Source organism: Tachypleus tridentatus, chromosome 6 (genome assembly GCF_004210375.1).
Source record: "Tachypleus tridentatus isolate NWPU-2018 chromosome 6, ASM421037v1, whole genome shotgun sequence".
Taxonomy (NCBI): Eukaryota; Metazoa; Arthropoda; class Merostomata; order Xiphosura; family Limulidae; genus Tachypleus; species Tachypleus tridentatus.
In genome coordinates this window covers 102,684,416-102,699,549 of record NC_134830.1, presented here as the reverse complement: position 1 = coordinate 102,699,549, position 15,134 = coordinate 102,684,416, and the positions used below count along the sequence as shown (strand labels likewise).

General features: G+C 32.3%; 1 protein-coding gene across 2 annotated transcripts in view; it reads left to right on the top strand.

Annotated features, from left to right (window-relative positions):
* LOC143253210 (uncharacterized) overlaps positions 1-11,650 on the top strand; it is a 95,053-nt gene extending 83,403 nt beyond the window's left edge. The window contains exons 11-15 of one of the 2 annotated variants that reach the window (XM_076506674.1): positions 939-1,009; positions 1,956-2,076; positions 4,055-4,219; positions 4,612-4,705; positions 5,327-11,648. In XM_076506674.1, the coding sequence (XP_076362789.1) occupies positions 939-1,009; positions 1,956-2,076; positions 4,055-4,219; positions 4,612-4,705; positions 5,327-8,682 (3,807 nt within the window). In that variant the 3' untranslated portion in view covers positions 8,683-11,648. Of the gene's footprint in view, positions 1-938; positions 1,010-1,955; positions 2,077-4,054; positions 4,220-4,611; positions 4,706-5,326 lie in introns of both variants that reach the window. The other variant, XM_076506675.1, reaches the window with a different exon arrangement.
* Positions 11,651-15,134: the final 3,484 nt, after the last annotated feature.

Here is a 15,134-nt window from a genome sequence, read left to right as displayed (position 1 = left end):
GCGAGCCGTGGTTTGGCTACCCCTGGTATCTATGGTTTCGAAAATTTTAACAATTCTCGTAACACTTAGTCTCTCAAAGACTAAGTAAAATATATACTGTTAAGTCGAAAATTTAATATTCTTTTTAATAAACACTTCAATTAATTACTATATATAAGGGATCATTTTTATTAAAAAGCATTTGTAGGCTTATAATAAATCTTTTTCCTAGGGATAAGTTACAGTATTGTTTATTTAAACTTTGTATTGTAAAATGTCAGAAATAAAAAACATTCTGTTATCGAATACTTAAGTACAGTTGTGATGATTAGACATCAACCGTTGCCATGGCCGTTAACCCACGCGATCATCTAAGTCTATTTATTTATTTATTTATTTATTAGTATCTTTATATAATTAGATGACAATTACTAACTAGTGTTTATCCTACATTCTTATTGCTAATCTGTTGCACGTTATAACGTAAATCAACTATTTGATTATTTTTTCAAGAGGGGATTTTTGAGCTTTCCTAACTTCTATGCTTATTGACAGAGTATGTTATCAGTTAGGTATTAAGGAAACGTATAACCCTAAGGTATTAACTTGTATAAATATACGAAACTTTACAATGACCTCCTGTGGCATACTGAGTGTAGACAAAGCGGTATTACCAAGTCTATTGTGTCCATTACGTTCGTTAATTTTAACTTGTATATTGCTTTTTTTGCTTACTGGTGTCCATCCTTAGTGTTTTTACTAATATACTAATTAATAATTAGGCTGAGGTGATCGTATAGGTTATTAACCATGACAAAGCTGCTATTATCAGAATACTTAAAACAAGTTCCAGTTTTCGGGGCTCAATAATATTTGTTTTTCGGCATAAAAATGTCATAAACGGCACTTCACTACTATATGTATGCTGAAGTATTTATATTATTATGTTTTAACATCAGCAAGCAGAATGGAAGAAAACAGAACTTTTAAAACTGCCTGACGAAATGAAAAACTTAGAAAACACAGCAAAGTAAGTATGATTAATAACAGAAGCATTACGCCAGTTATTTGTGTCTATTTTAACAAAATATTGTATCTTTAGCTGATTACAGACGTAGCAATGTATGTGACTTGTTGAGTATAAATTATCTATGTATAAGAAGGTGTTTTCAGTTTCTTTTTGAGATTATTAACAGTATTTTGCATATTGGATGGTACAGAAAAGTACGTGAATCATTAACATAAAGCATCATTTGAGGTATTTAATTATAAATATACTTTATATTTTTGTGTGTGTAGTCTAATGGTTAAATATAACTAAATTCTTATCTTTATTACTTAATCACCCGTCTCAAATCGATACTTTTAAAAGATGTTTTCAGTATTTGGATTACCTTGTAACTTGGTAAAGCTTACACTACAAACTCAACAGATATGACTACAGAAACAAAACGCATGTAGAAGGAGTAATGATTAAATACATTGTATTTTTTTACAACTTTACTTTCAATCTGAAGTTTTTATTGATTTTTTTTGTTTTTGTTTGCGTAAGGTAGTTCGTTTGTCGGAAACACAACCATGTTTAATACCGATTATTAGCAAATTTTTTGCATTCATAGAAGTATTTAACATCATGAGCTATTAACAACAAATGCTGAAAAGATGTTTTCCAAAAGAGGGACCTTGGATACATGTATGTTCCTTTAAAAAATCCCACTTTTATAAATAAGACATTCCTAGGATGGAATATTTAACAGCATGATGTAAAATAAGCCTTTCAAAACCAGATGGAGCTTTAGACGATATTACCTGTCTCCGCCTGTCGCTTTATCTATTTGAAGGGAACAACAACAACACGTGTATTAAATAATGTGACCATTATAACTATATATTTATAAAAACATTTATTGTAAACTGATAAGTGATTATTTCTGAACAAGATAGGTTGAAGTTCTTGTATAAAACTTTCATTGTAGATTTTCTCTCGAAGTATTAAAGGCAGACATCAAAAGCTTGAACGATCGAACAAACTCGCTTTCTAAGCAACTTCTAACCGCTCAGCAGGATTTAAAAAACCAAATGGAAAGTTTTATTAACGTAAGTAAACATATGAAATGCAACTAAATTCATAAAACATTTTCAAAGTACTGATATTTGGATATAGCATGTGATTTTTGAGTCTAATTTTGTATATAGAAATTAAATATAAATGTTCAGTTCCAAGCATATGAAAATTTGTTTTCCTGAAAATAATGTGCTAAAGAAACAGTCTCATTTGCAGATATACTTTTGAGATAGTATTAAGGATGCATTTCAATAATATCCCCATGGGAAAAAAAAAAACGGTAATCAAAAATCGCACTAGTAGATGTATCCATGCGATACACGAAGTTTATGGAAGTTACGTTTATTGAAATGTGCCAGTGACAATATAAAGCCTGAAAGCACATATAGCACGGCATGGCCAGGTGGTTAGGGCGGTCGACTCGTCATCTGAGGATCGCTGATTCGAATCCCTGTCACACCAAACATGCTCGCCCTTTCAACTGTGGGAGCGTTATAATATGCAGTAATTGCATTATTCATTGTTTCGTCTTACGCTGTTAAATTATGGATAGCTAGCGCAGGTAGCCCTCGTATAGCTTTGTGCGAACTTCAAGAAAGACCACAAAAACAAATAAAACACACAAGTATAAATTTATTCAGGTACATTGAACTTGATCATTTGAATAACATTTTTCTATTTTAATATTTTTATCAAAAAGCATTAACTTGCGTGTGAGTTAAAAACTTTTCACTTATTGTAAGTTGGTCTATTTTGAAAGTATGAATATGCAATGTGTGACAAACAAATCTCTCAAATGATTAATGGAATTTAAAAACGAAATTCAGTTGTAGAATTAATATTCTATTGGTCAACAATATAAATAACGTTTGTTTTTGTCCTAAATGTGCCAATAATAATTCGAAGTGCGTGAACTGTATGTATATCCCTTGTAGTGAAATAGTAAACTGGAGACATCCCATTAGTAACCCTAATGACAATCTACAATGACTGATTCATATTTAGCCAGTACTTGAATTATAAAATCTATACACATTTTAAAATCGAAATAACGTTTTGACACATCACGAATCATTTCAAGTTGATTAAACCGTATTCGACAAGTTCACATTGCTATATTTATCTAAACAATGATTATCGTTGTATATCAATAGTTGGTATATTCGTGTTGTTATCTTGGTTAAACAACCGGATCAGAGATCAAGAATAGCTGTATCTACTTTTGAACTGTGGCTGTTCTTAACTGACTAACGAAACTGAGCGTTTTATAACTTCTCCACAACTGTCACTTGTGGAGCATGGCCAGTAGTGTATCGTATCTCGAAACTTTTAATCCTGCTATTCGTTGTCCCGATACCCTAAAGTCTAGACTCTATGTTTGTTTTGTTTTGAATTTCACACAAAGCTACACAAGGGCTATCTGCGCTAACCGTCCCTAATTTAGCAGTGTAAGACTAGAGAGAAGGCAGCTAGTCATCATCACCCACCGCCAATTCTTGGTCTACTCTTTTACCAACGAATGGTGGGATTGGCTGTTACATTATTACGCCCCCAGAGCTGAAAGTGCGAGCATGTTCGGTGTGACGAGGATTCGAACCCGCGACCCTCAGGTTACGAGTCGAGTGCCTTAACCACTTGGCCACGCCGGACCTCACTAGACTATAATGTAACCTTCACCTGGCCTGCACTTTCGTTTAATAGTTCGTTTTTTTCGTATAGTGGTATTGCAGCTCACATGTTACTTGTATAACAATTTTCGCTGTGTTTTAAAATAGTTGTCGCACGTTGTATTTGCACAACGGATGTTGCATTTAGAAGAATATTGTCATTGTTGTGATGTAACAGTTCTCACTATATACATATTTTAACCCAGTTCGTACTGTATTTGTTTGACCGCTTTGCATTAGTTCAACAGTTTTCGTTGTAAACATTGTGTGTGTGTGTGTGTGTGTTAAATCTACCTGAAAATCTCGTGTTCTTTCTTGTAAAAAAATGTTGATTTCTTTCCAGGAAGCAAAGAAGAAAATCGAAACAGTTACTAAACAAGCTGAGGAACTGGAGAAATTAAAAGACGAATTAGCAGAGTTTTTGTGTGAAGACGCTGCAACCTTTAATTTTGATGAATGTTTCACAGTGTTCCGTAGTTTTTGTTATACATTTAGGGGAGTCATTCAGGTAACTAACTTGTTAAAAATCATATTGTTGTTTTCTTGCTAGTTGTTTTTCATTGTGATTATTAAGTATTTTGTTTTGAGTGTTCTTTTTGCTATAATTATAATATGTTTGAGTTGTCCTTTAATTTGTCTGTTAATGATGATGCTTTTCTTATTGTCGTTACTTGTGAATGTTCTACAAGATGACAAAAATCGATAAACAGATAATATAATAATAGACACCAATGCTGTATTTATTGTTTCTAATGTTTTAAAGTCATTAGCCCTTAGTCACGATTTTTAAGATTCGCGAAAAGTTTGTTTGTTTCTTAAACTTCACAGTTTACGAAATTAAAAAAAGTTTGTTTGGATTTTATTAAAGCATAGAAAATAAAGCGACATATTTTTTGACAGGAGAACAGACTGCGCCGCGAACAAGAATTGAAAGCTGAAATGAGACGCAAGCAAATGAAGGAGCAGGATAATCGCAGAAAACAAAGCATGCCCGGTGAGACATATTACTGTCGAACATTTGATCCAGGAAAGCTTGGATAAATTCTATGTAAACAACATACGAAAATCAAATGATTACTTGTCATGTAAACTAATACAAGCATACGGGCCTCGAGATGACTCATTCTCACATCTGAAAGATCCGCCTGTTAAAGCTAAAATATTACTCTTTGTATTAGATATATAGGCTAGTAAATAAGCAATTTCCAAAGCGGATCTCAAGTAACATTTGTCTGAAAACCTTTGCTATTATATAATATAAATCCATGACATATAAGCGTTCAACTTGATAGTTTCTACTTTATTTTGTACCTCACTATTATAAAAGACTTTATTACATATTATACTTATACAAACAAAAATGCTTGCATATAACAGGGATATTCATCATTGTAAATTAATGCAGCACTAATTTATTAAATCTTTAATTTCTTTTAATAAGGTGGAAAAAAAGGTTTCTCTTTTTGACTGTTGCATGTTTGTTTAAACGCTTATTAAGAACTCGGGAAATGTTCCTCTTTGAGAATATATAGATAACAGTTACATGTTCCAAATGTCGAGACCTGTAATATACAAATGAATTAAATGTTCTGAATTTGTTTATTTTTATTTTTAGTGTCATCACGTTATCGTTCCCCCACACTTTGTGGAAACGAAACCTTAACTAACATTGTCGGCACACTCCTGGATGATGGATTGCCTGATTTTCAAGTTCGTACGCCACGTCTACGGAATAATTCTGATGACTCCAGTAGCGTAGCACTATCAAGAACGAGTTCTATTAGTTCCTTAAGTACTTGCTGGGATAATTCAGAGTCCAGTGAACTCTCTGCTATTTCATGTGATTCATTTAAACGGAGAAACCGACGAAGTGAAATATTTTCCGAAAATGAAGATGATGTTTCCTCAATCTTGCCTGACAGTTCTGACCAGGAATCGACAGGATACAGTTCTATGAGTTGTAGCGAAGATACTTCTTTTGATAGACAATCCCTTTTCCGTAAATCACTGAAAAAGAGACGCAAAAGTTTACTGTTAGCAGAAATGAACGAACGAGATCGTGTTATTTTTTCAGTTCCTTGCTTGGAAACCTCTGAGGAAGAGGAAAAAGAGCAGAACCCACAAACAAATCCTGCAGGATTTGCGGAAGAAATAATAAGTGAAGATAAAATGTTTTCCAAAGAAATAAATGCAGAAAAAACTGTGCAGGACATTAATAGAAATGGTAATGATGCTCAATTTCAGTTATCCCCCAAAACAATGGGGAAACAGCTAAATGATACAATAAGAAATGGAACATATTTAACACCCGACAGTAAACTATACTACAGTATGACAGAATGTTCTACAAATGAAACTCGTACAATAGAAGCTCATATTATAAATGATGACATAGGAATTCCCAGTCCTTGTGTAAACGATAAATCGACGTTTCAAAAAGGTACATTCAATATGCCGTACTCCAGTGAGCCTGTAGAGAAACAAGAGGGACGAATTCGAACTCAAGAAATGGAAAACAATTTTTTCAGAGAAGAAATCGGGATTAAGGAAACGGAGACGATCACTACAGAGGAATCTTTAGTTGAAGTTGATTTCGAATATTCCAACACCTCTTGTATGACACAATTAGAAACAAAATCGGTTCACTTCGAAAGTACATCCTCTTGTACTTTGATCGAATCGTTCTCGCTTCTGCAGAACCCCGACCAACACGCAAAGGATAGTGTTTCTTTAGAAAACTCTCTTTCTTCAAATATGTTAAAGTCTGGTCCAGTAGAAGAAGGTTTCGAAAATAAATGCGACTTTTCTGCTACGAAACAGTTACTGTGTCCCATTTCTCAAAGTGAAATACACTATTCGGGGAACAGGGAAGAGGAGCGGTCTGAAAAGCAGGCTGGAGTATCTGATAACTCAAAAAGTACAAATATTGGTAATCAGAAAAGTGGAAAACTGAGTTTTGTCAATAAACAAATTGATGACGTTATTGCCGACATAAGTACACAAGGTAAATATTTAGGGAGATCTGACGACAATTTAAGCAATGAATGTATAAATAACGTACCAGGTTCTGACCGTCAAAATGAACTGTATCAAGATATTAAAGATTTTTCAACTAAAAACGTATCTGAAGGACCAAGTACAATGAAAAAGGATAATTTTAAAGTTCTTCATCAAAGTACAAAAGTGCAACTTAACTCCACAGAATGTACAGACATTCTTAATGCTGGTGGAGTTAATGATAAAGAGTCAATAGGAAGTATTTCAAATCAGAGTTTTCGAAGATGTGAAAATTCTGACTTTGATGATACTAAGGAACCAGAAACAGGTGAAACATATCATTTAAAGATTGCAGAAAGGGAAAAAGGATTTAGTAGGTTATCTCAGCACAGGCAAACAGTTGGAGAATCTATAAAATATTCTGTAAAATCTAAACCTTTCCAAAGTTTCAGAAATGCGAAAGATAAATATTCAAATGGTGACCTACAAACAATGAAACGTACAAGTTTGAAGCCACCTTTAAGATTAAAGGAAACAAAAGATAAAGTAGTACCTCGACAAAAGGCAAAAACCCCACTTTTGGGTTGCCAGGTTAACACACAAGATTCTCCAAGTTATCGTAGCCAAAGAGTGAATGATTTACAAACTCAAAAGTTAAAATCTAGCTTTAATCCTGGGTCTGAGCTACCTAGATCTAATTCTAGTAGACTCTCCCAAAGGCCACCTGCTTCTAGTATAACAACAAATACCAACATTACTGAAAAAGGTACAGAAACAAACGAATATAATATTGCTTTGAAAAAATCAACTTCTCATCCTACTTTTACGGAAAGAACAATGTCTAAATTCTCTTCGAAAGTAAATAGACCTCAGTTTAACCATGCTCTTACTCAAAAGTCTGAGCTACCTTCTAAATTCAACCATTCCAGTGGTACTAAACATTCGCAAACCATTCGTAAGGAAAACAATCGTTCTAATCTGATGAAAAACGAAGATGTTGATTTCAGCATTAACGGAAAAAAAACCGTCTTCCGAGAAGGTAAGAAAGGTTTATCATTGGAAAACGATAAAACAAGGATGAACTGCAGCAATACCGTGGCCTCAAATTGTAGCTTAACAAAGAGCTATAATTCTTCAGACAGTGTTTATGAAACCAAAGCTTCAAAAGAAAGATTTAAAACACCGAAAATAGAAAACGATCCCGAAACATCTAAAACAAATGAACAGCGGCCAAAACGTATTGATATAACATGCCATAAAGATAAAATAAAAGTTCAAAGTATTACAAAGCCCAAAGCCAATACTACCGCACACTTAAATAGTTCTAACATAAATAAAACTAAACCTAAACAAGATAAAAAGGGTAGTATTCCAAACAGGCCACCGATGTCTCAAACTTCATCAAAGAGTTTTGAAACAAGAGGAAAAACCCGGAAAAGTTTCAACAAGCTAGACACGAAGTTTCAGTTGAGTCAAGGACATTCTGATACAACATCAAAAGCTTTAACGTATTTAAATCATCAGTTAAAAAACTCAACTAATAAAGAAATTCCAAGTTCCTTAAAAGTTAAGAAAAAATCCGAAGCAAACGTAAAATCTTCGGAAAGAAAATGTAACACGAGCGGAAAAAAATCCTCCCCAATCTTGGCAAATCAAGTTGCCTCTTCAAAGAAATTACCACGTGGAAATCACTTCGCCCCCGAAAATCCAGTACGTCCTTCTGTCCGTAAAGCAAATCAAAACAGAACTGGAGGTTCTACGTTTAACAGATTCTCAACCGTGACTTCAAAACCTGATGTTTTAAAAAACTCAAAAGTGAATGTTTCCGCGTTGCCAAAAAGTAATTTATCAAGATCTGCATCCTCTACTGCTACAAGGAAAACGCATATTAATCTAAACGAAACAAAGAAAAACACTGCCAAATCAAACGCAGAAAAAGCCAAGAGTAATTTACCCTTAAAGAAAAAGTGCTAGTGTTAGATATAATGTGAAATATTTTTATCAACACCTCAAATTAAAAAAATGTTAGCATTGTTGTAAACTAAAGTACAGGTATCTTCAATATTGAATAAATCAATCGTATATAGCGCATCTCTTAAATAAAACAACAACAACAACAACAACAGCAGCAACTATTCTAAGAAGGCTTTCATGTAATAATATTTTAGTTACAATGATAAGTCTTCCATTTGGTTGAAGGGAATCTGTATAGTTCGTTAAACATTTTCTTTTTACTATGAGGTAACACTTGTGTAGAAATCAAGTATAATATTTTAAGTAAGTTTCATTTACGATTGTTATCACCCACGTTTTAAATTAAGTTTAAGATGTTTTACATTAAGTTTTTATAATGATTGATTTTTCGACTTTTGAATTTTTGCTGTTACGACTTCCCTGTATAGTGCATTTTAATACAATTGTCATGTCATTGAGAAACAAAAAAAAAATGTTTGTTGATAATTGCAGACTTTTAGGGTGTATTTTTACACATCGTTTAGTCATATAGAGTAATTAAAATGTTTTTGAATAAGAAAATGTGTCATGCTTGTATCAAACCAGTTTTTCTCATATGTAAGATATACAAGTGCAGTGTATACATGTTATCGTAAGTTTCTTGTTTATAATATTTTGCTTTAAATATGTTGATATACGCTAAAAAACACGCAATCTGTTTTTGTTCTTTTTTTGGGCAAAAATAGTTTACTTCAGTGATTCTCATAATTAACTAGAAAAGCACGTGTCATAGGTAAATCTAGTCTTTAATATGTCTAAAGGCATATTATTTAGTTTCTGATTTTACGAGAAATTTAAGTAATAAATGAAGCTTGATATAAAAGTTGTTTAAAAAATCATCTAAACTCTTAGTAATATCAATATATATTTCGCAAAGAGGCATGTAAAACTATTACAATCTGGTTTGGTCAACTTCTCAGAGATCCTTACTCCTTGCACAAAATTCATAATTCTATTTTCTTGTAAGAAAAAACAAAATATTTTGCTTGACCGGGTACGAAACAGTATAAGAATCAAATTCAAATGAGTCCAGTACAGATTTCTATATAGTTGGGTCATATATGTCAGAAAATAAGTTATTTATTCATATTAATATTTTTGGTATGATTACCTGTGAGACAGTTTTATTTTGTTTGTAATAAAAAAATACACGTGTACGAGTAACAAAAAAAGTTAGAATGGGTTCACTTTCAATTCTCAGGTTTCTGAAAGTATGGCAATATGGCTTCTAAATGAAATTAATGGTAATAAGTTTACACGTAACATACAAGATCAGAAATATAGCTCAGTTTGTAATTGTTAGAAATTATGATAAACATTTTAATGAAACAGCCACAAATATCTTAAGTCTTATTCTGATTATTTTTTAAGAGTTGGTATTAATTATTTTTTTTTAAGTTGACTGGCAGCATTAAATAAGCAGAGTACGGAAACTTTATGTAGTTTTCTTGAAATTGACAATGCTTACAAAATAGTACTATAGTGTGATATTGTATCATAAACTTTTCTTATTGAAAGTGTATTGAAATACATTCTTCCTTTGGCTCGGAGAATTTAAAAAGTAATCAAAATTTCAACTTACTATACGCGTATAAGCTCGTATAATAAAAGCCCAATACCAATATCGTGTGATGTATTTCACTTCAATAAGATTACTCTTTATAATAGATTTAATATAATAATAATAATACTTAGCAAATTTTTATTAAATGAAATCTAGCATCATTAAAAACGTTAAAGTTAAAAGATAAATTAATAAAAGATGTACTTCACTGAAGGCCATTTGGAATTGAGTAATAATATAAATAAAGCCAAAATTTAATACTACAGTTTAGCGATAAATAATACGGATATTTGACACTCATATTAAGATCATTTATCATAATTCGATTTCAAATATTATCTAGTTAGAGCTGTGAAAACTGGCTTCTGTTAAACAGTATTGACAGTATCTCCCGGTCTTTAAAAAAAAATAAAAAAATTAGCGACATGTTTTAAGCCCAACTCAATTAAACGTTTCCTAGCTACATTAGAAATTACGAATTAATGAAATCCACAACTTACAGAAAGCATTATTTACATATGCTGTAACTCAATTATATCAGAAATACTTATAAGAATTGTGTATGAAACTATCTTAATCTATTCGTTTAAATGTCGGGGCTAAATGAACAAAATATTTGAAATCTTTAGAACCAACCATTATATATCTGATATTTTGTAACTATATTATATAAAAAAAAAACCAGCGAAAGCGTAAGTTATTTCTTCTGGTGTAACGTCTAATTGATCAATTTGTTACCTAAGTGTTGCTGTTAAAGTAACTACCATAAGACGAACTAATATTACAAATTGGAGTTTTCAAAACGAAGTTTCGAATGTTTATAAACAGAACTATTAGAAGGGGCGAGTTTTTGTTTTCAGATTTAAAACAATTTTGAGAACCTACTAAATTATGTACATTTTCCACTCGTTTTTATGTATGAAATTTGACGCTTTGCCTAATGTCCGTAAAATACTATCCAGTAATCAAATCTTTAACGAAATTGTTATTGTATTATATTTAATTCCACGCTTTTTTAACATTATACCATATGAGCACTTGTTATTTGTTAGAATTTTAAAGCTGCCTCTGGATCTAGTATATTCCGATTGCAATCAGTTATATCATCTTGAGTTTTATGTAAATAAAGTTTCTTTAATTTCTCTTGTTATTTTTTTTCTATCGTGCATTTCGGTCTGGGCGTAAGCTAATGTTTAGTATGTCGGTATGTGAATCTATGGGTTTATAGATAGTGGTCCAATATGCACAAAAGTGCAATCTGTGCTTTGTGGCAGTAGGTGAATTATAAATGATGATCAAGTCTGAGAAGTGGAAGTGGTCAGTGTTAACCCCCCTTTATTCTTGTCTGTCATTTCAATGTTAGAGTGGCTATAGCACATAGTCTTCGCGTAGCATGGCACAAAATTTAAGCAATGAAATCCTTCTAGTCTATTAGGTGCAAGTTAAGGACAACAATACTTGTCGTCCTTGTATAATTTTGAGTGGTTATATGAAACAAGCAAAACTAATACGTAACCTATAGCAATGAAATTAATAATCTATAAAAATAATTACTGTAATTCCTGTTACATTATGCACTTAATTCTTATTCTACGAAAAACATCCGTGAATCTTCGAAGTAGGAACTTTTCATAAACTTGAAGTGTTTTCTTGTACGAATTAAATGTTATTTTCCTTGTTTGTTGTTAAAAACAAAGTGTATTACTTTGTAGTAACATTTCCTAATGTGTTAATAGGCTATCTGTGCTGCATCCAATACGGGTATAGAAACTAGGATTTTAGCGTTGTAAGGCTTCAGAGTAACAGTTGAGCCAGTGAGTCAGATTAAAGGGAATGCTTCAGATGATATACTGTTAAATTAATATTGTACCATTACATCTCTAATCACGAAATAATTTTATCTATGTCCTCTTTTATTTCACATGCGAGAAAAACTATTTTTCTATATATACATATTTACATTTTCTGATTAATTAAATCTATTAAATGAAAGTATACATCAACAAACCCTTTATAAAGGAAACGCAAGATAAGAGTTATACACTTCTATTTCTTCTTTCTCATTATCAACGATTTTTCATATATATATATATATATATATATGTATACATAAATATAACATTGAAAATGTACAGTTATAATATGTAAAGCAGTCACAAAGAACAGTTATTTCCAACAAACTAGTCAATTTATCGTTCTTACAAATTTTATTACAGAAAATACAAAATAGAAGTGAATATACTGTATAATGCACAAGTATTTGCTTGAAATACAGTAGTAGAAATTGTCTTCGATGTTACCATTAGTTTATCAACATCTGATTGTTAAGTATTGTTCCAATGTCTCTTATTACTTCTCTCAATTCAGGCAAGTGTTTGTGCATCATTTAACCTTCTCAACTGACATAAATTTCACATAGCTTAATAATATTCATATCGAGAGTTTACGTAGGCTAAGTCATGGTTATGAGCGTTCTATGGGCTTCTTTTTCCAGTCAAATATCGTTTACGCATGCTCGTGATTACTGTCTCACTCGAAGATTAATCTGGTATTGTTACTGAGGGAATGTCATGATGAATAAGAATCTGCTTCTACATATCAGCAGTTTGGGTTGATCTTCAACAACACAGGGTCAGATGCAGCTTCACTGTAAGTGACTACGATGTCATTCGTTTTGTCTTCTGCTGAGACAGCGATAAGTCTTCGGAGTTACAACGCTAAAATCCAGGGTTCAATTCTCCTCGATTCTGTTTTGCTGTAAAAACACACACTCCATTCGTTGTTCTACTGTTGTTGAACATACCTGAACAATACGATTTTCAATCTACTTGTGATGAGCACCCTCCTTCATCCTTGTTCATATCATTTTTTTGTAATTTGATGTCCATTTCAGACTTTTGGTTTGGGTAACTTTCTTAAATAACCGTGTTTTAGTAGTTACACATCTAGTTAAACCACTTCTTACTGATGTGTATCTTGCTATTATAAAGATAACATTCACACCTGTACTTAAAGCTAGTTTACTGTAAACATTTTCATTGGATTGTCCTCTCTCATGTACAGAGTGTAAACTGATGTACATAGCATCATTTCTGAAGAGTTATTGATGTAGAAGGCATCAACCACTTCTATTATGAACAATATTAGTTTCATGTACCTATTTCCAGAGTATCCATACAGCAATTGTTTGAATAATGTATGTACCAAGTGGTTTTCCATGAAGTACCTTATACATGGTAAGGTCAATAAAATTTGAGCTACCCTAACATCGACCAAAAGACCACTCTCACATCCACATATCAACGTATACAGTGTGATAAACATAGTGTGAAACAGCCACAAAATTTTTTATAAGAGTTGACTCCTGTACTCATCTGAATTGATATCCCGATCCATCACTTTAATCCAGCTGGAGTAACTGCATCTATAGCTCTTTGCCATCTTATTCTTGAATCTATTGTGGCATTAGTCTGAATGATACTCTCATCCAAAGGTCTTATCTAACAAAAAACAAGGACATCCAATAAACCAGTACCAATGTAAACCATATTTGAAGGAAAGGTGCTTTCTTTGGCATCTTCTGAATTTCAATAATTCTGATTACAGTGGTAACAAAGCAATGGCAACTAAACCAGAGAAACCCTTCTTAACCACTGGAAACCACACCAAATGTGCCATGATCTTTTCAAAGTTCTGTTGTATAGGAACTGACTGAACTCACAGTCAATATTTATGTGAAGCCATAAGAGCCATTTATAACTCAACATTTTCTTGGTATCATAAAACTAGTACTTACCAATAGAATTAAGCCAATCTAAGACTTTTCAGCCAAAGTTCTTGCCACTGAAAGTCACTTGAAAGTGTAAAACAATATACATCTACTATTGAACTGGAAATATGGCAAACCCTTTACAAGAAGTCAAGCAGGAGGAAATTAAATATATCCTTTGACATTATACTAAGAATATAAATATACATGGGAATTAAAAGCAAAGACAACATTTACATTTCAGATGATTAGAGACAGAATAATTATTTTCTTTAAAACCTTTTAAATATACTTACATGCATGTATATGTTATCATAACATTAAAATATATATGTACACATAAATATACAACAATACACCTTACTAGTAAGGAATTAATATCATGTACACAAACAAAAATTTTATACAAAATTAACAGTCAGCTTACAATGGTGTCATATCCAGGGTGTGTGGTGGCAAGGATTGATGCTAAGATAGCAGCAGGGATATGTGGTGTCATTTTGGCTAATCTTGGCCCAATGATGAAGTTTTAGATGGAAGAGGATCTATTGCTTTCTTAAACTTAGAGTCAAAGTTGTCAGAAGGGTCTGATTAGGTATGTTGGAGGATCTAACAAGCATAGAAACCCTTATTAACAGGCACAATATCAGCTGCTATTTGGCTCAGAGGGTTCCAGTTTTTGGTTTTCCAGTGTGTTCCTATTATCACTGGTTGTTGCCTTATTCCTTACAATAACATGGATCATTTAGCTAGCAAAGATGAATACATATACAAGGTTTTTGGGAAATCCAAATGTCAATAATTTGATCATAAAAAGTTAGGAACTAAGAAGTGTAGTTACTTATATTGTGATTGATCAGTAGTTCAGTTAAAAGTGCATCTGGATTTTTAGAAAGCATTTGACAAGATGCCACATAAAAGGCTTGTTAAAAAGTTATCTCTGTAGGTATGTGGAATAAATTGGCTCATTTGATAGAAAACTGATTAGATGGAAGAAAGAAGAGTTTTATAAATGGAAATTAAGTCAAAGAGAATTGATATCACCAGTGGAGTACCTCAGAATTAAGTGCTAGAATCATC